Raw genomic sequence first — 23,671 nt, forward strand, 5'->3', positions numbered from 1 at the left:
ATATCAAGGCAGCAGGAGGAGGATTTCAGAAGTTGAATAATGTCCTGTAGGTTTTTATCATTAATCTGATGGAATTGTGTCATGATGTCTGAATTGATATTAGGTGGACATAGGTGGACACATTTGCTGTACCTGATACAGAGGCACTGACTGCTTGTCTGATTTTCTGAATTTTGTCAGTGAAGAAGGAGGCAAAATCATTGCACGCCCTGGTGGATAGAAATTCAGAGGCTACTGACAGTGGGGGGTTAGTTAGTCTGTCGACGGTAGCAAACAAGGCACGTGCGTTGTTTTTGGTAAATGATGTCAGAGAAGAAAGACTGTCGTGCGTTTTTTAATTTAATCCAAATTATAAAGGCCAAGTCTCTCTTTATAGATTTCAAAGTGAACCTGGAGATTTGTTTTTCGCCACCTGCGTTCAGCTTTTCGACATTCTCTTTTTTCTGTTTTCACGGTCATGGCCTTTCTCCAAGGAGATATTTTCTTGCCAGATACTTCCTTTACCTTAGTTGGAGCAATGGCATCTATAACATTTTGAATTTTTTGAATTAAAATGATCTACTAGCTCATTTACTGAGATGTTAGCAGGGGCGAGTGTGGAAGAAAAATTCTGAGTAAACATTTCCCTAGTATTTTCAGTTGAATATCGCTTTGTGGTTACCTCTTTTTGAACATTTTTGTGAACAGAAATAGAGCTCTCAAAGAACACACAGGAATGGTCAGAGAGTGCAACATCAGTCACCACAACCTTAGAGATATTCAGACCCTTTGAGATAATTAAGTCCAGAGTGTGCCCCTTATTGTGCGTGGGCTCTGTCACATGCTGAGTCAGTCCATATGTTGTAACTTGTTAGTTAAGGCAGTAAAGCATTTGATTATTTGATTTCTTCATATAAGTTAAAAGGTACGTTTTACAAGAAATGCTTTTATTTTGAAGTGCAAGTATGTCCCTTCCTCTAACTGCTTCCTGTTGTTCAAAATTGAATACGAGCATGTCGAGTGCATTTTCTCTGTCTTCCACCGTTCTTTTTGGAAACTGTTTAAGGAATATAAAGTAAAGGTTCAGTTTAAAATAGACTGTGCTTGGTTCTTCATTCGAAGCTTCTATTACACAACATTTTGGTGCCAAAACCAGGGATTCTCAAGACTTTTAAGACTTTGAACTGTGTCGTAGTTTGGAAGCTAACTGGCTAATGCTAGCTGTTGAAATGACTGAGCGCTACGAACGGATGAGACGGAAGCCGGGAACAATACGAGCCTCGACAACGAAGCTGATTACTCGTATAGAAGAGGAGGTGAGCAAAGATGAACCAGACTCTGATAGACTCCGTGCAATGCTGACGTTATTGTCGAACAAGGAAGAAAGTTTATTACACTTAGACAAAGGCATTGAGGATGGAACGCCTTGAGAATGAATAGAGTGACATTTGGAGTGTCACCTAGCCCTCTCCTGTTAGCTGCAACAATAAGAAACCCTATCAAGCAGTATGAAACAGAGCAGCATGTAGCAGTGGAAGCACTGAGAGAGTCTCTCTATGTTGATGATTTCATTTCCAGCTCATGTGATGTGGATGAAGCCTTTTCAGTTACCACAACAGCAAAGGAGATTATGTCTCACGCTGGCATGAACCTTTGCAAATGGGTGACAAATTCACCAGATCTGAGAGCCAAGTGGACAGAAAGTGGAGTGGAGCACACAACAGAAACAGCCACTTGTGGAAATGTACTGAAGGTGTTAGGGTTAGTATAGAAAGCAGAGATGGATCATTTTGTATTTGACTTAAAGGGACTGCTGGACATTTTAAAAGGCGAAGAAAATACAAAAAGAAGTGTACTACAGACATCAGCTCGAGTATTTGACCCTATCGGTTTCCTGACTCCTTTCACTATAAGTGTAAAGTGCCTGTTTCAAGAACTGTGGGAGAGGGGAATTGGTTGGGATGAGCAGCTGCCTTCAGACTTGGCTGAAAAATGGGATCAGTGGTGTGCAGAGCTGCCAAAGCTCCACCTGGTGGCCATTCCGAGGTGGTACCAAATTGAGATCCAACCAAACTGCATGTCTTCTGCGATGCCAGCGAAAAGGCATACAGTGCTGTTGCCTATCTACAAAGACAAAACAAAGATGGAGACGTTGTAACAAGTTTTGTGGCCTCAAAGTCAAAGGTAGCTCCATTGAAGAAAATGTCAGTACCCCGCTTGGAGCTTATGGGTGCACTAATCGGGTCAAGGTTAGGGAATAATCTTCTCAAGCCACTCAACATGGAAAAGATTCAGCTTTACATGTGGAAAGATTTGATGATCGTTTTCCATTGGATTCGCAGCTCAGCACAAAGGTGAAAGCCGTTTGTGTCAAACAGAGTGGATGAAATACAAGGACTCACAAATCCAGAGTTGTGGGCTCACTGCAGCGGCTAAATCAATCCTGCTGATTTACCCACCAGAGGCCAGAGCGTCGAGAACCTCATCCAAAGCAAGCTGTGGTGGAGTGGACCCACTTTACTGTTATCCACAGATGGAGCAGGAGTCATTGATGAGAGCTGTGATGCAGATGAGGTGAACGCTGATCTTAGGTCTAAGTTTCAGGCTGTAGTACAGTTTACTAGCACTGAAGAAGCTGAACCACTACTAGACCTAGAGAAATACAGCAGGTTAAAAACTGTATTGAGGATAACTGCATGGGTGAAAAGGTTCATAGCTAATGCCCGTTCTAATCAAAGGATTCAGGGAGAGCTAACTTCAGAAGAGCTCACAGCAGCAGAAGTGTACTGGGCAAAGGTAACCCAAGAGCAACATTTCAACCAGGAAATGTGTCAGCTGAAATCTGGACAAAACATAAAGAGAGATTCGAAAATCAAAGACTTGAAACCATTCTTAGATGAAAACACCCTTTGAAGTAACTGGGGTAGATTTTGCAGGGCCATTGTATGTGAATTCTAGCGGTCAGGCTAAGAAGGCATATATTGCACTTTTCACTTGCGCTGTCACCAGGGCAGTGCATTTAGAGTTAGTGTCAGATCAGACGACAGAAAGTTTCCTCTTAGCCTTAAAGAAATTTATAGCAAGACGAGGACTGTGTAAAGTTATTTACTCAGACAATGCTAAAACATTCAAACGAGCAGACCAAGATCTAAAGGAACTATGGAAGTCATTCAAGGGCTCAGAGCTCACAGAGTTTTTCACTGACAAGGGGATCACCTGGAAGTTTATTGCCGAGCGAGCTGCTTGGTGGGGCGGCTTCTGGGAGAGATTAGTGAGATCTGTTAAAACATGTTTAAAGAGGGTCATGGGGAAGGCTTCACTGAACTTTGAAGAGCTAACAACCATGCTTGCAGAGGTTGAGGCTGTGTTGAACTCCAGGCCTCTATCCTATGTACATAATGATGCATCAGAGCCTCAGCCACTTACCCCCTCTCACTTCCTAGTGGGGAAAAGACTAACCTCTCTACCACAAAAAACGTTGCTTCCACCATCTCAGGCAAACTATGCGAGCAGAGAGGACATGAGCCGGAGATGGCGGTACCGGCAGAGACTCTTAACCAGCTTTTGGAACAGCTGGAAAAAGGACTACTTGATGCAGTTGAAATCAGCTCACAGGTGTGAAACACCTACACCCACTTTGCTGAAGGTGGGAGATGTCATCCTCATCGGAGAGGTCAACACTCACAGGCAGAATCGGAAAATGGGTAGGATAACAGACCTGTTTCCAGGGAGAGATGGACTCATTCGTTCCTGCGTTGTCCGGACTTCTACGGGCAGTTTGTTGAGCAGACCTGTTCAGTTAATATATCCATTAGAGATAAGTTAATGGACTGAAAAGTGATGAAAGAATCTTCATTGTGTGGGAGAATGTTGTAACTTGTTATTTAAGGCAGTAAAGCATTTGATTATTTGATTTCTTGATATAAGTTAAAAGGTACGTTTTACAAGAAATGCTTTTATTTTGAAGTGCAAGTATGTCTCTTCCTCTAACTGCTTCCTGTTGTTCAAAATTGAATATGAGCATGTCGAGTGCATTTTCTCTGTCTTCCACCGTTCTTTTTGGAAACTGTTTAAGGAATATAAAGTAAAGATGTCCCGATCCGATTACGTGATCGGGGATCGGAGCCGATCACGTGATTTTCAAAAGATTGGAATCGGGAGAAAAAAAATCGGGTATCGGGATTTTTTTTTTTTTTATAATTTTTTTTTTTTTAATTTTGTATTCAATGTTACAAAACAAAAATGACCATGTTCAAGTCTTAAAGTCATTCTGAGGCCTTAGTTTTGGTTTCAAATTACAGAACATCATGTATGTGTTGCTTCTTTGGGCTTGTTTTCATAGACCTGGTTGCTTATTTCTCTCAAATCTGGCAACAGAGTGGGCAGGGCGCCGTGTCTAATTGTAGCAGTAAGCTAACGAGTACTGAAAGCTTTATTTAGTTTTGATCCAATGCTGCACAACTGAACTGATCCAATGCTGCTGTGAAAGAAAGAAGCTATATCCATGTTGGATAGAATATCCAATTTAAATAAAAAAAATAACCTTAAGGGACCACTTGAATGCTTTTTTTCTTTTTTTTCTCTTAATGCATTGCATAAAGATCGGATCGGGAAAAATCGGTATCGGCAAATTGTCAAAATCAAATGATCGGAATCAGATCGGGAGCAAAAAAAGGTGATCGGGACATCCTTAATATAAAGTAAAGGTTCAGTTTGAAATAAACTGTGCTTGGTTCTTCATTCGAAGCTTCTATTACACAACACCATAAAAGAACACAAAACAGTTCTTTAGCCCCTCTTTCCTGGGGGTTGTCAACATGGATGTTAAAATCACCAACAATGACTAAACGGTCAAAGTCAATACACACTATAGACAGCAGTTCAGTAAAGTCATCAAAAAAGCTTGCACAGTATTTGGGTGGTCTATAGATATTTAGGAACTGAGCTCGAGAGGATAATTTCCGCTGAAGGGCCACATATTCAAAAGAAGCAAAGTTCCCATAAGATGTCTTCCTGCATTGAAGGGAATCATTGAACAAAATAGCAACTCCACCCCCTTTCTGGGGGTGAGAGCTGGGGGATGAATGAAGAGTATCCTCAAAGGCGTTGACAGGGGGGGAGACTCCACCATTTGTGTCATAGGTCTCCCATAATCAGAACGTTCCTCAGGCGGGTGCAGTGATACTTCTTCGAGGTTTTCTGCACGATGTGTTGTGTCTTTCTCCTGTTTTGATTCCTCTTGCCGCTTGTCCTTGGCAGAGGGAACAGATTGATGACGCAGACTGTTGAATATGTGAGAGATAAACAATTTCACTCCTGACTTGTTCAGGCAAACTCCATTTGTCTTGTAAAGATGTCTGCAATCCCAGAAAAAGTTAAAATTGTCAATAAAATGGACAGAATGGTAAGTACAGGCAGTTGAAAGCCACGTGTTCAGTGCAAACAGTCTGCTGAATCTCTCCACTCATCTTCTGACTGGCGGTAGAGGGCCACTGATTAACACCTCTGCATTTAGAGAGCTGACAGTTTCCAACAGACATTTAAAGTATTTTTTCAGCATTTCTGACTGTTGTTTCACAACATCATTTGTTCCAATGTGCAGTACCACATTATTCACAGTCGGATGTTCAGCCCCAATATATATGCAGGATCTTCTCAGCCAAGTCAGAGACCATATCCTTGGGAAAACATAGTACTTTGGTGTTGTTCTTACTAGACAGACCTTTTACATCTCTTACACCCACAATCAGAGTTTCAGTCCCAGTCGTTAGCTTTCCCTCTAGCCTTTTATTTTTGAAGTAGCTGTTGGTCCTTACCCTGCTGTGTGAGGAGGACAGGTTATCCAGGTCATCAGAAAGAGATCTCCGGTTCTCGGTCAGCGGAGCGTATCTGTTCTGGATTGGCACACTTGGTGGTTTAGGAGGATTGTTTGTAGTTCTCCCTTTAGCAGCTGTCCATGGCTGTTTCCTAGTATGAATAGGGGTTGAAGAGGCGCTCTTCCTGGGTGATAACAATGCAGGCCAGCCGGTCGCATCACAGATTTCAGAGCGCTGGGCTCTGCCTGTTATTCGTCCTCCCAAATCCCATGGAAATGATTTACTCTTAGGCTTTGCACCCAGAGAGTTCCAGGGAGGACTAATACTTGTAGATTTATTACCTGGTACACAGCCCTCCTGTTCCTTGGAATCCTTGTAGCTGCTAACTAGCTGTGAGTTAGCATACCCTTGTCCATTATTTTGCAACACTGGTAAAGTGGTGTCATTCCCATTCACTTCCACGTTAACTTCCAACCGTTGCATTTTCATTTCCAACACAGCCATCTTCTGTGAAGTTTGTGTAAGTCCTCTGTACAGAACGGAGGCTTTTTGCTACCAACTAGCTTAAGCTAAATAGCATGCAGTAGCCTACCAGTTTTTAGCTGTGGCTAGGCCAGGCAACTGTAAGACTGAGGTCGTCGTAAAAATGCTGAAACCCTCCGGCTATTTACGAAGATTAACTGTCCCAGTTATAGGTTAATGTCCAGGAGCCGCTGCTCGAAGTTTTCAGAGAATAAGAATAGGAAAATCAGCATAAAAAGTAAGCAGAGGCAAGAGCAAGCAGAAAAGCGTCTGCACTGTAAGAAAGATAAGCACACAAGCACACAAATATCAAGACGCGTGGATGGAAGATAAAGAGGGAAAGATGGAAGATTTGACTGTAGCAGACATCTACGTAGGACCGCAGGGTGTAGCAGCAGCGGTCAAACTCACACCAGAACAAAAACAATGGTACAATTTATCTGAAGAATCTGTTCCTCATGTCACACTCGCCATGACCATAGGAGCTGAGTCCAGAACATTGGTTCCAATGATAAAGACTGCATTGAACACAGAATGGTTGGCAACAGAATCACCTTTCCTGTGGCGATCAACAGACCAGACGATGTGGAGGATTTGAAACAATAGCCAGGAACAAGGGCTATTGGAGAAGCAAGAATTGGACAGAGATCATGGACCATCCGGACACAGAAGAAATGCTGATGCAGGTGCCTACACATCTTTGGACCAATGGAGACTATGATGTTGGATTAGTGAATCATGAAGTCTCTGTGGAGCTGGTGGAAAATTACAAACCATGTTGGTGCCCGCAATACAAATTGAAGCAAGAACAAATAGATGGGATGGGAAACACCATTCAAGGATTGTTGCAAGCTGGAGTAATCAGACACACCGGCTCAAATTGGAATACTCCCATCTTGCCGGTACCAAAAGCTGGAAACAAGGGATCGAGAATGGTCCATGATCTAAGAGAAGTCAACAATGTCACTAAAACTGCTAATATTCCTGTTCCCGATCCACATGTAGCATTACAAAATCTTAATCCAGGTCACAAATATTTCACAGTGATAGATCTAGCTAATGCATTATTTTGCTTACCATTAGATCCAAACGTCCAGGATATGTTTGCTTTTACCTACCAAAGACAGCGATACACTTACAATCGGATGCCACAGGGTTACAGAGATAGTCCAGGATTATTTAACAGTGCTTTGAAACAAGACCTCAGTGCATTGCAACTACCGGAGGGAGTGACTCTGATACAGTATGTTGATGATTTACTTCTAGCTGGGCCAGATGCAGTAACATGTCTGGCTGTGACACAACAATTGCTAATCCTACTGGCCAATGTAGGATACAAGGTGAAGAAAGAAAAGACACAGATCACAAGGAGGACAGTTACATTCCTGAGAAAGATGATTTCCTCCAACAGTCTAACTCTGACACCAGCACAAAGGTCTTCCATCCTCTCCCAACCAAAGATTGAAACAGTGCAACAGATGCTTGCGTTCCTGGGCCTGACAGGTTACAGCAGGACGTACATACCTGACTATGTGGATTTGACACAACCACTGAGACACATTATTGCAGAAGCAGGAAACAGAAATCTTAAGGCCACTCTCGAATGGACGATGTTGGCCGAAGAAGCTTTCACGAAGACGAAGCAATCCCTGAGTCAAGCGGCACACCTTTCCACTCCTGATTATGACGATGATTTTTGCCTTGATGCTTCTGAATCAGGTGGAATAGTCAATGGAGTCCTGTTTAAAAAAGAAGTGGGAGTGAGACATGTACTGATGTACCATAGCACAAAGTTGGACAATATAGAACTAGGCCAGACAGGATGTGCGAGACATCTAGCTGCAATAGCAAAAGTAATTGAGAAAACTACACATGTGGTAATGTGCCACCCATTGAAAGTCAACCCAGCCCATGGAGTAGTAGCATTTATAAATTCACAGGCATTCACATTTTCCCCAATCAAGAAAAGCAAGATTCCGACCAGTCTGTTGAAACCACATGAAACATACCAAGTTGGTTTAACAAACATGTCTACAGGACTGAGCACGCAAGAGCACACACCCCATGACTGTCAGTTCGTCTCCCAAAAGGATCTCAAGATAAGATCAGATCTAGAAACATATCCTTTGGACCAACCAGACTTCACTCTCTACAGTGACGGCTGTTGTTCCAAGGGAGATGACGGGAATGTGGCCTCCTATGCAGTAGTCCGGTAGGAGGGAGAAAATATACAAACCATAGAAGCAGAAATCATCTCCCAACCTGCTTCAGCCCAACTGGCAGAAGTAGTGGCACTCACCAAAGCCTTGGAGCATGTAGAGGGACAACGATTCAACATCTATACAGATTCAGCATATGCATATGGAGCAGTGCATATAGACGGACCACAGTGGATCAGAAGAGGGTTCCTAGCATCTGCTAAGACACCAGTAAAACATGCTGAAGCTCCTGCTAACATCTTTACTGTTGCCAGCACAAGTGGCAGTAATGAAATGCAAAGGACATCAAACATTGAACAATGCAATATCCAGAGGAAACGATGCAGCAGACAAGGCAGCAAAGAAAGCAGGAGGGTACAGCAAGCACATGATATGTACAAAGGCCAATACTCAAGAAGAGTTAACCACCGAACACATCAAAGACATGCAGAAATATGCTGGAGTGTATGAACAGAATCAATGGAGTCAGAAGGGAGCAAAGGAAGTAGATGGACTGTGGAGAGCCCACGACGGCCGTTTAGTCGCACCTGCAAAGTTATGCCACCTGCTAATAGAACAATCACATGGTCCCACTCATGTAGGCAAAGCAAGAACAACAAAATACATTGAACAACAGTGGTGGCATCCTTACATGAAGGACATGGTTGAAAACTTCGTAAACGACTGTGACACGTGCAATGCATTCAATGTAAAAAAGCCATACAAGTGCCCAATGGGAAGATATCCAGTCCCAGAAGCCCCATTCAAAGACATTTGTATTGATTATACAGACATGGGAGCAGACAATGTAGTCAGAGGGTTTAGATATATTTTAGTAATGATTAATTGTTATACGTGATGGATTGAAGCCATTCCCTGTAAGAAAGAAGATGCAAAGACAGTCATTAAATGGCTCAAAACAGAACTCGTACCCCGTTATGGAGTGCCAAGGATAATAAGATCAGACAATAGTTCACATTTTATAAGCAAACACTTGGAGGAAGTAGAGTTATATTTAGGTATAATTCATAAGTTTGGGTCAGCATACCACCCACAATCTCAGGGTATAGTAGAAAGAGCAAATCGAACATTAAAAAGGGAAAATTGCAAAAGTCATTTTTGGCACAAACATGAAATGGGTAGATGCTTTGCCTCTGGCACTCATGTCAATGAGATCTTCTGAGGGTGCTAAAAAACATCTTTCACCCCATGAGTTGTTAACTGGGCGGCCAATGCCTGGGCCTCCTAGAGAAGGAGGAAGTGGCCCAGTTTTGGACATCAGACAAATAGAATTGGATGAATATGTCAGGGCTCTGAGTAATATTATCCAAGTCTTGTCTACACAGGTTCAGAGAACTGCAGAGACGCCAGACGAGACACCAGAAGAGACTCCTATGCGCCCGGGTGATTGGGTGAGGTTGAAAGTTCACAAAAGAAAGTGGGCTGAACCCAGGTGGACGGGACCGTGGGAAGTTGTGGAAAGAACTTTGCACGCTCTCCGGATAAAAGGTAAAAAAGGAGCAAATTGGCACCACCTGACACATTGTCGCCCTGCACCGGCACCTTCCAGAAAGCTCTCGGAAGTTAGGACTGATTTGGCAGAGCTGGAACAAAACGATGAATAGAAATCAAATCAAGAGATATTAAGATAGAAACAGCTCAAAAGACGAATTGTCTTTAGGTTTTATAGACTGAATACTAAAACGGGACACCCATTCTTGTTTTACATCTGAAACCTATTTATTTTACCAGTCATCCAATATTTTTTGTTCTATTATTTTCTATATACTTTATCTTTGTACTCATCATTCTAAACTCTGCAACTGATATTTACACTCATTATTTTAAACTCTGAAACTGATATAACCATGGGTAAAATTGATGAAGTGCCATTGAAGAAGTCAGAACAATTAAGGGGCCCCCTAGGGATAAGAATCGTAATATCATTGTAGCTGTGTTCATCACAATTGGCATTTTTCTGGTTGGGAGAGGGATACAGCAACGTGAAGAACCCGAATCCATCCGTGCACTCGTAGAAAATGCCAATATCACTAACAAAACTTCAGCTGTGTTTAAGAGACTTCCATTTATCCCCAGAGCCAAATGATCAGCTGAGAGACAGAAGGAGGGGTTAGAAATACTCATTCCCAGAGGTGAAGCGGTTACGGTCAGTCTTGATGTGTGTGATGTGGTTGTATGTGGAGAGCTGCGAGACAAAACAGGCCATGACGTTTATGGGTGGATTCATGCTTGGCGACGGCCAGATGATAATTCATGGTGTCCCGGTTCAGAGAAGGTATGGTAGGGCAGAAGGAAATAACAATCCCCCTGGTTTGGCGTTTAGGTCTCAGCTATCTTTTTCCAAAGGTCGCCATAGTGGAGATATGAGCAAACACAATCCAATAATAATTGCTTTTAAAAGCGCACTCACTCCCCATTTCAAGAAAAAGGGAGACGTCACTGCATTTCATTTACTGATGGGGATAGAAGTTCCTGGAGAAGAACCAATGGGATCAATTTTGGTGAAAATAATTGACCCCCAAGCTGATGTAATCCCTGATCTCGCCCCAAAATATCTGAGCCCCTCTTTAAGCCAGAACCAGAAATACCCCCTGCTAAATCTGTGAAAAATCCAATGGTCACCTATCTGAGTACAACCTCTATACAGAAAGTTATAGCAGTAGAAACAGGATATGAGGACACAAATTCCTGGTTAGACTGGGTTGTGTATTCTGTTAAGCAGAGCAAGATGGCGGACTGTCTGGCCTGTGCGGCTGCCCGATCAAGTTTGGGAACAGTGCCATTTCCATTTAACGCCCACAATAACCCACAAGGACAGCTCTGTATGTACAAACTCTATGGACAAAAATCCCCAGCAGATCGTGTCGACATTGCACAAAAGTATCCAGTGGTAAAAATGAATGACATTCCACCTGACTTCACGTCCTACGAGGGACTTTATGACTGCATCACAAGGGACTACCTAAAAGGTACGGAAGTAGGAACTCTTAAGTGGTGCAATTCTACAACGGTTGTAATGAACCAGGATTTTCTCCCAGGTATAGCTATGCCCATTATGCAGTATCCCAGAACAGATGTGCGGTAGTATTGTGGCTCTAAAACCATGTACTCAGTTTTACCACAGGATTGGACAGGGACCTGTGCTCTGGTACAGCTAGTGATGCCTTTTTATGCAGTACCAATGACGGCCGAGCAACTGATAAACATCGCAGTCCAGCCCTGGCAGCACATCACCCCCACTCTATTCAACCTCCACTGGCTCCCGGTCAAGTCCCGCATCACCTACAAACTCCTCCTCCTCACCTACAAATCCCTCCATGCCCTCTCCCCTCAGTACCTCACAGATCTCCTCCACCCTTACATCCCGTCCTGCACCCTTCGATCCTCAGACTCCGGCCTGCTCTCCATTCCCCATTCACGCCTCCACACCTTCGGGGACCGTGCCTTCAGTGTCGCTGCCCCCACCCTCTGGAACTCCCTCCCTGTAGAAATCCGCAACGCCCCTTCTCTCAACATTTTCAAATCAACCCAATAACTCACTCCCCCCCCCCCCCCACTTACACTTCCATTTCTGCCCCCCTGTTTTATGTGTATGTTTGTAAAGCGACCTTGAGGTTATGAAAGGCGCTATATAAATTCAAGTTATTATTATTATTATTATTATTATTATTATTATTATGGCAGTCCAACCCAAAGCAACCAGGGCCAAAAGGTCAGTCTTTAGAGGGAGTTTTGATTCCACGGTGTACATGGACAGCATAGGGGTGCCCAGGGGAGTCCCAGGGGAGTTTAAAGCTAGAAACCAGATCTTAGCAGGGTTAGAATCCATTTTTCCTTTGACCCACCGTAAATAAGAATGTGGACTGGATTAACTATATCTACTACAATCAGCAGCGGTTCATAAATCACTCCATAGACGCGATGAAGGGACTAAATGAGCAACTGGACAAGACCAGCCAGATGTCTTTGCAGAACAAAGTGGGCCTAGATATGTTGTTGGCAGAAAAAGGGGGTGTATGCAACATGTTTGGAACATTATGTTGTACTTTCATCCCAAATAATACCTCACCTGATGGATCAGTAACCAAGGCTCTGAAGGGACTCACTACTTTGAGCATGGAGTTAGCAGACAACAGTGGAATAGAGAAGAAAGATAAGTGTTTCTTAGATGGTTGGCTGGGGAAGTAAAATGATTTCTTACTGAGTGGACTGATGTCTGTCTCAGGTGTGTTTGTGATATTGGCACTGTGCTGTTGTTGTTTCTCGACATACATCCATGCTTTAGCAAACCGACTGATTATTGGGGCCCTCAACCAGGAATACGCTAGGGGTCAATATCTCATGGGGGGACAGTTTCAAATGCTAGCAGAACAGGACGACCACCCCCGTATACAGATGTTGATGAAAATGATGAGTTAGTTTGAATGATGTTAAATGATATGGATGTTCAGAGATGAGATTGTTCAATGAATGTCCAGCCGAAGTGATACTTTAAATGATGAAATCATGTCAAGAAGTGAACAAACTAAAATGCTAAAATGGAGTGAATCCATTTCAATTTACTTTACACTATTCCAAGATAGTTTATTTTAATTTTTCAATGTACTTTACACTATTCCAAGATAGTTTATTTGTATTCTTTATTATTTTATACTATTCTAATATAGTAGATTTCATGTTTTATAAATTGTTGCTATTCTAAAATGGTTTGTTTCTTGTACACTTTGTAAAAACATGTGCCTTAACACTGAGCGTGGTATGAGAACAGTTTCTGTGAAAGGCGGGAGAATTTTTTTTTCTAATACCAAGCCATTGCTGCTATTTTGAAGAATGACATTGAATGTAAACACTAGAAATTATGCACAAGGGAAAAACGTTTATGTTTGAGCACAATCAAGGTATTTTTGTATTTTTTGTCAAATTAAGGCTATTGAACCATTCCATTGTGATTGTATGTTTTTGATATGAGTTGTGTACTATGCAATGTTCAGATGAAGAACTCATTGATTTCAGTAATATTTACACACCTTTTAGGTGTGTAAGGAGGGACTGTCAGAAATTAAAATCAATGTTTTGATGGCATAATTTAGTTTAAAACATACCGTCAGTTTAAATGCTGTTTTATACTGAAAAACCAGAAGTTCTCGCGCACAACCAGTTGTCCAGCTTTTATTCTGAAAATCCTTCATCTCCGGTTAGCATTTAGCATGTCGCTAATATTCCATTTCCTATAGAAGTGAATTTAGTAGCACACCGAAACCTACTGATTTCAACATTACAACTATAGACGTCAAGATATTATTATTGCTGAATATTAAATGAAGGTACAGTTTATTTGAATACATTTTGTTTACAGACGTGGGTAGCTTATGTCAACATCCGGAACTACCGGAAATGATAACTGCCGTGAAGTATTTCCAGTAAAGTATTGATTACAGCGTTTAAAATGCAATTATGAAAAGCCATGAAAGACAATATGAGGACGAAAGGCGTGTTTAGTTATATATTGAATGTACAATGTCTGAATCCTGTTATGAGCAACAACAAACATTGAAGATCGGAGGAGGGAGGTCCCCCTACAGCACCAACTTGCAATACAAGGAGGAGCTATGGGAGGATATTTAAACGGCAGAAGTGTGTTTTCTCTGCCCTTTTTCTTCGCTCTCGAGAAGCCGAGGAGACAGCTGTTTTCCTCTCTCCGAACCATCTTCTGCTTGTAACATTACCGCGCCATTTTAATTAAAGTACCCATTTGAACCTTCTCAGAGACTCCATTGGTCTCCTTACTTTTAAAGCTTCTCTCCTGGTCGCGAGAATAACTAACAAAGCTATCTTTATCTTGACCTGGTGGCAGCCGTAGATGGAGGTGGAGGCAGCTGTAGTGATGCTGGTCTGCTGGTCCTTGGTGGTGATGGCTCTGGTGAAGGCCCTTGAGCCACAGTAGATCTTTACCTGGGGGCCGGCACAGATGGATGTTCTGGCTCCTGGATAAACGCCGCCTGTGGGCCACTAGGCCCAGGCAGCTGTGAAACATCTCTGTTAAAACAAATTAAAATGTAGGACAATAATTACAACTAATTTCATTGAAATAAAGTTCAAGTAAAAGGTTGCTCAAGCACAAATAACAATGCACACATAAAAAGAAAGTTTGGGAGGTTGGACAGGAGTCTCTCTCTCTCTCTCTCACTCACACACACACACACACAGGTATTTCCAGTTACTTTACATGCAGTATACCATCACAGACACACATATACATAGGCTACATCTGATTACAAAGTATCATCTGTACAGGACGGTAAAATAATCACTGGCACACATATAAATAAATCTATGACAGCCTCATCTGTACAGAACAGTATGATACTCGTACTCGAACTCGAATTATGATGGCAAAAACATGTCTATAGCAACTGTAAATGTCTCCGTTTTGGGACGCATAAATGATTAATTTAATCATCTACACATGTAATCTCACTTTTACACACCAAAAATAATGTTAACACAGAGTAAACGTTTGCTAATGGAGGATCTATTTTGTCCCAAGAAAAAGTTCATGACTATCGATAAAAAATATATATCAATAAACCTATTGTTCATTTTCGCGGTATTCCCCCAACATTGCCAGTACACTATTACTGTAATATTTACATTTACCCATGTCCAAATGGTTCCTTTTTGTTGTCTTTTGAAAGCAATTCTAGAACCCTGAAGACAGGAGAGACTGAAAAGAGTCATGGGAAGCTTATAAAAGTTAACAGCATTTAATTACACAAAAGATGCGGTGGTGTACAAAATGAAATGTGCGAGTGGAGGCGCTCTCCACATCCAACGACCGGTCAGTACAGGTCAGGGGGTAGAAGAGATCAATTCTTGGCTTGCTCTTCCTGTTGTCATCTGAGGTCTTCTCCTATTGGCCGGCGTCGTCGGGGGGCGGGTCCAATGCAATTCCTGCCTTTTTCTGTAGCTAAATTGCATCATTCTGGTGTCTGTGGTTATTTAAACATTCCCTGCTACACATTATTCAGCGTCAATAAATGAGTGCTAATCCCAGTGTGCTCACTGTACAACATCACATGTCATTTCACCTTGGTTCAAGGTTTGAAATCGTATGATTCCGCCAGATGCTAAATGCTAACCAGAAGTGACGAGCTAATAGTGAGAACTTCCGGTTTTTCAGAATAAAACTGATTTAAATCAAATAGTGTATTTAATTCAAATTACGCCATATCAACATTGATTTTAATTTCTAACAATCCCTCCTTACATACCATTTAAGGTATGTAAATAATATTGAAATCAATGAGTTCTTCATCCGAACATTGAATGGTACATAACTCATAAAAGTAAAAAATACAAATAAGAATACATATTCATCATAAATATGAAGTTTTTCATTTGTGCATAACTTCTATCTTAAACCTTTAATGTCACTTCGCAAAATAGCAGCAATTAGCTTGGTATGGAAAACGTCTAACGCCCTCCTTTCACATCATAAATCCTCTTCATACTGTATCTGGTGTAAAGGCACTTGTTCTTTTACAAAGTATAAGAAGGATTAAACTATCTAAAAATAGCTAAATATTACTCTTTATTTAAACAAGTCTAGCGCCATTCTATCGGTCTGTTTTTATCTAACTGTTTGTGTCATCCTTTTACTGTGTCTCCGGTGCAATTTACGAATCTCTGCTGGCTCCAGTAGATATAGTTCTCCCCATCCACATTCTTGTTGGTTGTGGGACAGAGGAATAATAATTCAGAACCTGCTGATACTTGAATCCTACTACTTGGCATATGTTACAAAACAAAAAACATCTTCATGTTGAACTAAATTGTAATCTTTCTCAAATCTAATATAACAATTAACTATTCCTGTTTGTGGTAAAAACACACTAACGTTATGTAATACAATTTAATTATGATTCAAAAACAACTAAAGTCATGATGATGTCAGAGTGAATGATTTCCTGAGTGTGTCTGTCCTGTAAGGTACGTCATTCTCTGCTTGGATCGTGTGCAGAAATCCCATCGATTGCACCTGGCAATACTGCTTCTACCTGTCTATTATCAAGCTGAAAAATGAATACAGAAATCCAACATACTGTCATCAAATGTCTTTCTATTATGAATTTAAATGAAATGTATATCCCCATAATGACCTAAACAATAAAGTCTATGGCTTTTACTTCTTTTACCAGGCTAGTTACAAGATGTTGTCTAAATTAAATTCTGTCTCATTACATTACTATGTGTTAGCTTAACTGTAATATGTTCTTTCTACATTTCAAATCTCAGGTACTTTAATATCTGTTGAAATATTACAAAATTGTTTCATTATCACAGGTCAACTTCTTCTGTATTCCATTCTGGAATTACATCTCTCGCATTAGCCCCTTGGCCACTGATTCTGCATCTGTGTTACCGGTTATAACTCAATCAATATTAGAAACATCTCAACATTCACCAAACAGTATATTATCCCTAGATATGGAGCAGGTTAATTCTAAAACTATCTTCAATGCTCAGTTTGAACATTTGGGTTGGGGCGGAAAGTTTCTTTCAATCCTTAAAAGAAACATTTAAATTGTGAATTTTACATTTACAACCATGTTGACATTATACATTATACACACTCCCCCCTTTTACACATGCACTCATGTGTAACAAAATCCAGTAATGGGGAGGGGGAAAAACTTTCAGGTAAATATTGGTTAGGGACATAACGAACATTATTTACAATTTTAGATCCATTATTATTATTTCCACAGTAAACACTTCAGTGAAAATAAGTGTTTCTCTCCGTCTTTCAGGCCCAAAAGAAACAGAATCTTCAGATTTTAGTTTGAGTTTTACAATTTGCAAACCGCCAACTCCTGTGGGAGTAAAATATCATCAAGTAGATTAGAAACGGGTCACATGTGCGGTTTCCCCTTTTTGTGGAAATTTTAGGAAACCTTTGTTTCCCTTGGAGCTCCAAAATAATGTGTTAGTCCAAAAACATGCTTGGTTAGTTATTGTTTTAGAATCATGCAGTTACACTGATCACATGCCGGCATTCATTCACACTCACACTGTCTGGTTGTCAAGTCAGGTTTGGTCAGGTACACCCCAGGGTCAGTCATTGACAGTGCTTTTGTCACACTGTCAGTCAGGGTCAACGGTCATTTGGTCTCAGTCTTTTGGCCATGTCGTGCTCTGCAGAGTCTTTTCAGAGGTATTTCAGCATAGGCGGGTACCCTTTATCTACAAAAATATGTCATATGTGGAGCGCCATTCCTTATTCATTCACGATTTCAACTATGATTTTCAAGATGGTTCTAACTTTCCATTTGGACTTCTGCCTCCCATCTTTCCTGAAACTTGGTACAAAACTCACTTCCTTATAGTACTACTACTACTGCAATTCATTTACACCTAATTAGTATTACAATGTCTAATGGATCTAATTCAGAAACTTGTGTACATAACTATTATCTTGAGTCAAACAATTACTAGGATCTGTGCAGCTCATTATACTTATTTATCTTCAATTCTGGTCCACTTAAAGAACAATGTTAAACTCTTTAGCAGTGTGTGGAAGCCTGGGTGTCCGAACATGTAACAATTACTCCCTCCTTTATCAAGGATTTAAAAACAGAAGTCATTTCGTATTTTCATCCTAAAGCCCTCCTATGGTAATAACTATGCTACAATGGAGAAATCAATACTTTAGATTGGAATACTATATTTGGCTTGGCACTAGCTCTCCCTTTAACATTATCCATACAAATAAAGATTTTTCTTATAGAGTGGTTCCTAAAACTATCCTTTTAATGGTGATCAATATTGTAACAAATGAGATCACTACTTTATTCACACGTGAATACAAATCTCTTAAAGAATGATTTGTTAACATGAATAAAAGATTGAAGAATATGGTTCTACTCTATCATGTCTCCCCCTTTATCCCTCAGTGTGTTTTAGGATGATTTTCTCATTTTACTTTAAGAGTGTCCTCTTTCCTGCTATTTTTAATTTACCAATTGATTAATTCATGGTTAATAAATCTTTCTGTCTTTACATATTTATGAAGTTAATTCAAGTTCTTTAAATGTGCGTTTGTGAATAAGTGTGTTTATGTGTAAACTCACTCATTCCCGTTTTCCTTTTCTCCTCCCCTGGTTGTCTTAAGCCGTGACCCCGGCCTCCTCACTTCTAATCGACCATGCCAACTCCTCTGATTATGTCTTCTCTTCAGTCCATCAGCTCTTGAATCCATCCACTGTAACTCTTTTAGGCAGCCTTTGGCCCAGTCACATCTGCAGCCCACATCATGCCACTGTTCTTGTACTGCTTTGCATTTCATCTCCTCCTTTACAGTCTCTTCGCTGTTTTTATGGAGGGCGGATTCTGCTCTCATGTCCCACACTCTGCTCTTGTGCCAAATCTCGTGGCTCAGCTTGGAACTTCATGTCCTGTCTGAGGGACTGATGAGAGTATCTCTGTGTATGTCAGCAAGCTGTTTGGTTCTGGATGCCACAGGTGGAGCTTGTTGTTGTCGTTGTTTCAGCTCTGGTTCTCTGTCTGTTCGATGGAGAAGGAGGAGTCTCCTGTTGGGTTAGGTCTTTTGTCTGCTTGGAGGGTCGGGGTCGTAGCTTTTCTGATGCAGACGGGGAGTCCAGGTCTCGGGACGCATTACCTATAAAAAGTCTAGCACACTGAGGTTAAATAAATCCAACCCTTTCCACTCTGTCTTTTTCTAATCATACTATCTGTCTTAGTTGTCAAATGCCATCTAAACAACACCATTAATGTCTACTAATGATATTACACAAATTCCTTCCAATAATTACTTTAACCATTGCTACATATTTACCCAACATAACTCTTTCAGGAAACCATTTTTCTCCTATAAATTGGAATACCTACATGTTTCAAGCATCACATATTTCACACACTACGAAAGAACATCTCCACACTCTCTCCAATATTCTAAATCCCACTGTTACTTAGAACAATAGTAAACCTGCAGAGCACACCAATCAGATCTCAGTAATATCATTGACTCAAGTGTAGGCCTATGTCTACTTTCCATTATACTTATTACTTTTGGTGAACATTTATTTATATTCTTAATTCCTTGTCTATGATATGCAAACAGTTCGAGTGTAAAAATGTTTTTCTCTATGTATTTATACTCTACAGGTTCTTGAGTTTACTCATCTCCTGGTGCTGTCGTTCCTAAAAATGTTCGATTCCTTATTGTTTTGTACCAGTTTTCCAAAATCAGTTCTAACTGCCGTGCCATTTCTGGAAATGTGGCAGTACGGCTACACACTGTGTAAGTGGGTGCCAACATGTTCCTTTTTTAACTTTGATCCGGAGTGCATCTGCAGTGCGTTCTACAACTTCCCACGGTCCACTCCATACAGGTTGCAACAAGTTCATCTTGTGGATTTTCACATTTACCCAATCCCCTGGTCCAACAGAAGTATTCGTCATGGCCCTGGCATATGCTTCCGCCTCAATTTTTCTCATATCTAACACTGGTTCTCCTCTGTATTGTGAGGTGATACCTTGTGGTGGATATTGCTGACTGGGGCAATCTCTGGCCAAATGTCTACAATCACCACATATGAAGCAGCCGCAATCTCTTCTTCCTCTTGAGCGTTGCTTTCCTCTCCATTGTCCCTTTTGTTGATGCTATATGGGAGTGTATAACTGTGCTTGCGACTGTACTTGGGTAGGAAGATACACAGGTATTTGCTGTTGCTGGAATTGTGTGGGAAGATACTGCTGTGCTTGTGGCTGTACTTGCCTAGGAAGATACACAGGTGTCTGCTGTTGAAGATACTGTGGTGCTTGTGGCTGTACTTGCGTAGGAAGATACACAGGTATCTGCTGAACTTGGTTTTGTGGACATACACTTCCTCCTCCGCTTTGTTGGTTCTGCATTTGATTCTCTGGTTCCTCCTGAGTTTGAACTGTTGGAGGTGTCCACCCTGCCTTCTCTGCTAGTATGGCCATCTGATTAGCTTCAGTATCTTTCTCAGCTACCTGCATCTTCAAAAGTATTTTTTCCAGTTTCTTTGTTTCTTCATCATCTTCCTTTGTTATTTCCTGGCATTTGATGTCATGGTGAATGAGATGTAGTCTCCATTCTTCTGGGATTTTAGCTTCTAACCCCACCACATCTCTAAGGCGTGCCTGCACTGATTGGGGAAGGGCTTTAATGACCGCGTCCTTCCACAGCATTGTGACAGCCGGCGAAACGTCATGTCGTTCTCCAGTACAGTCCTCCCACACTCCTTCGCATCTCTTCAGGAAGGCATGCATGTTTTCCTCCGTGCCTTTCCTCAAGCCGGTGAGGGCATGTAAACTGCGTGTTGTCGGGTAGATGTGACGAATAGCAGCCCAATAATTCGACCTGATGTAGTTGAATGAAGTGTCATCTGGGTCGTGCGTGCAATTGGCCTCGGAATCTACTGCTCTTGCTTCCAGTCGTCCTTCAATCCGTCCGAGCAGGGCCCTCATGTCTCCCAAGCACAGGTGGTCTCTGGCTGTGTATCTCTCCAGATCAGTCACCCACTTCTGACCTCCTTTCGTGAGTGGAGGTAGTTTTGCCACTAATGCTTCCATGTCCCTGTGAGTCCATGATTGGTATTGAAATCCTCCTCTTCCAGCCGCTATCAATGGCATGGAGGTATGTGCACCGGTCTTGGTTCTTTTAGTTTTCTTGGTTCTTCTCGTTTTGGGGCATGTCCCAGGGTAATGTTGCTCACTTTCGTCGCTACTATTATTCTCAGGAGGAGATGCAAAACCGCGTTGTTGCTGTGACTGTTCATGGTATGGGGAGTGTCTACTGGTTTCAGACTGTGTACCGCCGTCGTCATCTTCATCTCCCTATCCTTCGGAATAGTCAGGAGAGTAGTTTGAGTAGTGCGTTTTCTTTGAGTTCTTCGTTCTTCTTGTTCTCTCCTTTCTCTCTGTTGTCTATCTGCCTTCATGTCCTGAAATCTTACATCTTCTTGTCATCTTTCCGCCAGAAGTGTTTGGTATTTATCTTCCTCCCTTTGTCTTTCGGCAATAATGTCATTATGGCCTTCAACTGCCTTTCGTCTCTCTTCAATAATGTCATTATGTGCTTCATCTGCTTTTCGTCTCTCTTCCATTCCTCTGATGAGTTCTGCTTCCATTCTTCTGTTGAGCTGATCTTCCATTCTTCTGTTGAGTTCCTTTTCCATTATTCTGCCGAGTTCTTCCATTCTTCTGTTGGTCTCCTCTTCCATTCTTCTCCCAAGTTCCTTTTCCATTATTCTGCCGAGTTCTTCCATTCTTCTGTTGGTCTTCTCTTCCATTCTTCTGCTGAGTTCTACCACATGTAAGCTGTTTGTCAATCCTTGGCATGCATCTTCCAGATGGAATACCAGACTTGCAACCATAGCTTTTCTTTTTTCAGCTCTGTTCATAGCAATGTTTTCAGGTCCATACCAAGAGGGTTGTCCGGCTTTGATCCATGCTTTTTCCTGTTGTAGGTATTCAGCATTCTCATGTTCAACTACAGCTTTTCTATGGGCTTCCGTTGGTCCAGGTTGATCATCTGCTAGAATCAATCCTCTCGTTTAACACTGTTCTAACAGTTTCTCCATTGGGTTCCATGTCTTCTGTCTTTTACTTGGAACTGTTAAATCTGATCTGATTTTTACCCTTTCCTTGATATCTGCAGTTGAGCCTGGCTCTGCGACTGGTCTCAACTTGGTGTCTTTTGGCGACATGTTTAAGTACTTGGATAATATTATTAAGTTATCAAAAATGAATTACTAATCCTCTGAATAGTACCTTTGTATTCTTTACAAAGATATCCTATGTCATCTGAACTCAACTTTTTAAAATAGAAATTGGAAAAATAAATGTAAATGTTGTAAAACTGAAATTGGAAAATCAAAATCAAAATTAGACAAATGAAATTAAAATTATGCAATTTTTTAAAATCTGAATAAATAAATAAAAATGAACAGTGTATGGTTTTCACTTTGTAATATGAAAATAGGAATATGCTGCAAACCCAAATAAACCGTGTACAGTGTATACTCAAGTTTATGAAATTATGCAAAGGTCATAAAATGTGTCAACTACAATACTTCAATTCAAAGAAACCACATGTAATCTTTAGCAGTGTGGTGAAGAATGTATTAACTGTAATACTTATTAGGTCCGCTAGGGGAGCTGTTTTATTTGTAGCTCCTCTCAAATGTATCAACTAGTACTTTCGGTTCATAAACCTACTTCCTGTTTATTTCCCCAAAATAATAAAGTTCAAATGACTTTCTTTGAAAAGCATGAAAAACAAAACAACTCAATCTACTCTCAACGTTCATCTACACCAGGGGTGTCAAACGTACGGCCCGCGGGCCGGATCAGGCCCGTGAACAAGTTTAATCCGGCCCGCGAGATGATTTTGGAAAGTATAAAAAATAAAAAGAGCTGCAATTTTTCAATGAAAGAAACTGCTGTTCTAAATGTGTCCACTGGGTGTCGCAATAGCAATTATGTGAAGCGAGCAAACTATGTATAACGGGGCTGAGGAAGTAATCCTGTGTTTACAGTCTATCGTGCTTGGCTTCCTCACTCCCCAAAATGTCGCTATCAAAAAAGAGAAAAGTGGACACAGAGTGCAGAGTTTTCCAAGAAAAATGGTCATCCTCCTATTTATTCACGGAAGTGAATGGGAAACCCGTGTGTTTGGTTTGTTCGCAGCACGTTTCAGTGCTGAAAGAATATAACCTTCGTCGCCACTATGAGACTCAACATGCCGACAAATATGATAACTTGAAAGGAAAACAGAGAAGCGAAAAGGTGAAGGAATTGCTGGCGGGTCTGAAAAAACAGCAGTCTGTGTTTACTCATAGCCGAGAAATCGGCGATGCTGCAGTGAAAGCCAGCTACCTTATTGCTAATGAAATTGCAGTGGCTTCAAAACCATTTAGCGAGGGTGAATTTGTGAAGACATGCATGCTGACAGCTGCAGAGATTGTGTGCCCTGAAAAGCGTCAAGCTTTTGAAAATATCAGCCTGACAAGAAACACAGTTGCACACAGGATTTCTGATCTTTCGGAGGATTTGGACAGCCAATTGAAGCGCAAAGTTAAGTCGTTT

General features: G+C 41.2%; 1 protein-coding gene across 2 annotated transcripts; it reads right to left on the reverse strand.

The window, feature by feature from the left end:
* Positions 1-14,147: 14,147 nt before the first annotated feature.
* LOC307013894 (uncharacterized protein) lies at positions 14,148-23,292 on the reverse strand. 2 transcript variants are annotated; one of them, XM_079641499.1, is made up of 2 exons: positions 18,667-23,292; positions 14,148-14,572 (listed from the first exon to the last, which is right to left on the reverse strand). In XM_079641499.1, the coding sequence occupies exon 1, from the start codon at positions 21,212-21,214 to the stop codon at positions 20,219-20,221; it is 996 nt and encodes a 331-aa protein (XP_079497625.1). In that variant the 5' UTR covers positions 21,215-23,292; the 3' UTR covers positions 14,148-14,572; positions 18,667-20,218. The 2 variants fall into 2 exon arrangements, with proteins under 2 accessions (XP_079497625.1, XP_079497624.1); XM_079641498.1 differs by having other exon boundaries at positions 15,309-23,292.
* Positions 23,293-23,671: the final 379 nt, after the last annotated feature.

This window comes from Notothenia rossii (genome assembly GCF_949606895.1).
Source record: "Notothenia rossii genome assembly, chromosome: 7".
Taxonomy (NCBI): domain Eukaryota; kingdom Metazoa; phylum Chordata; class Actinopteri; order Perciformes; family Nototheniidae; genus Notothenia; species Notothenia rossii.

Bases quoted from the DNA above. Each gene is read 5' to 3' on its own strand.
- LOC307013894 (XM_079641499.1), bottom strand. From the start codon at position 21,214: ATGCCATTGATAGCGGCTGGAAGAGGAGGATTTCAATACCAATCATGG.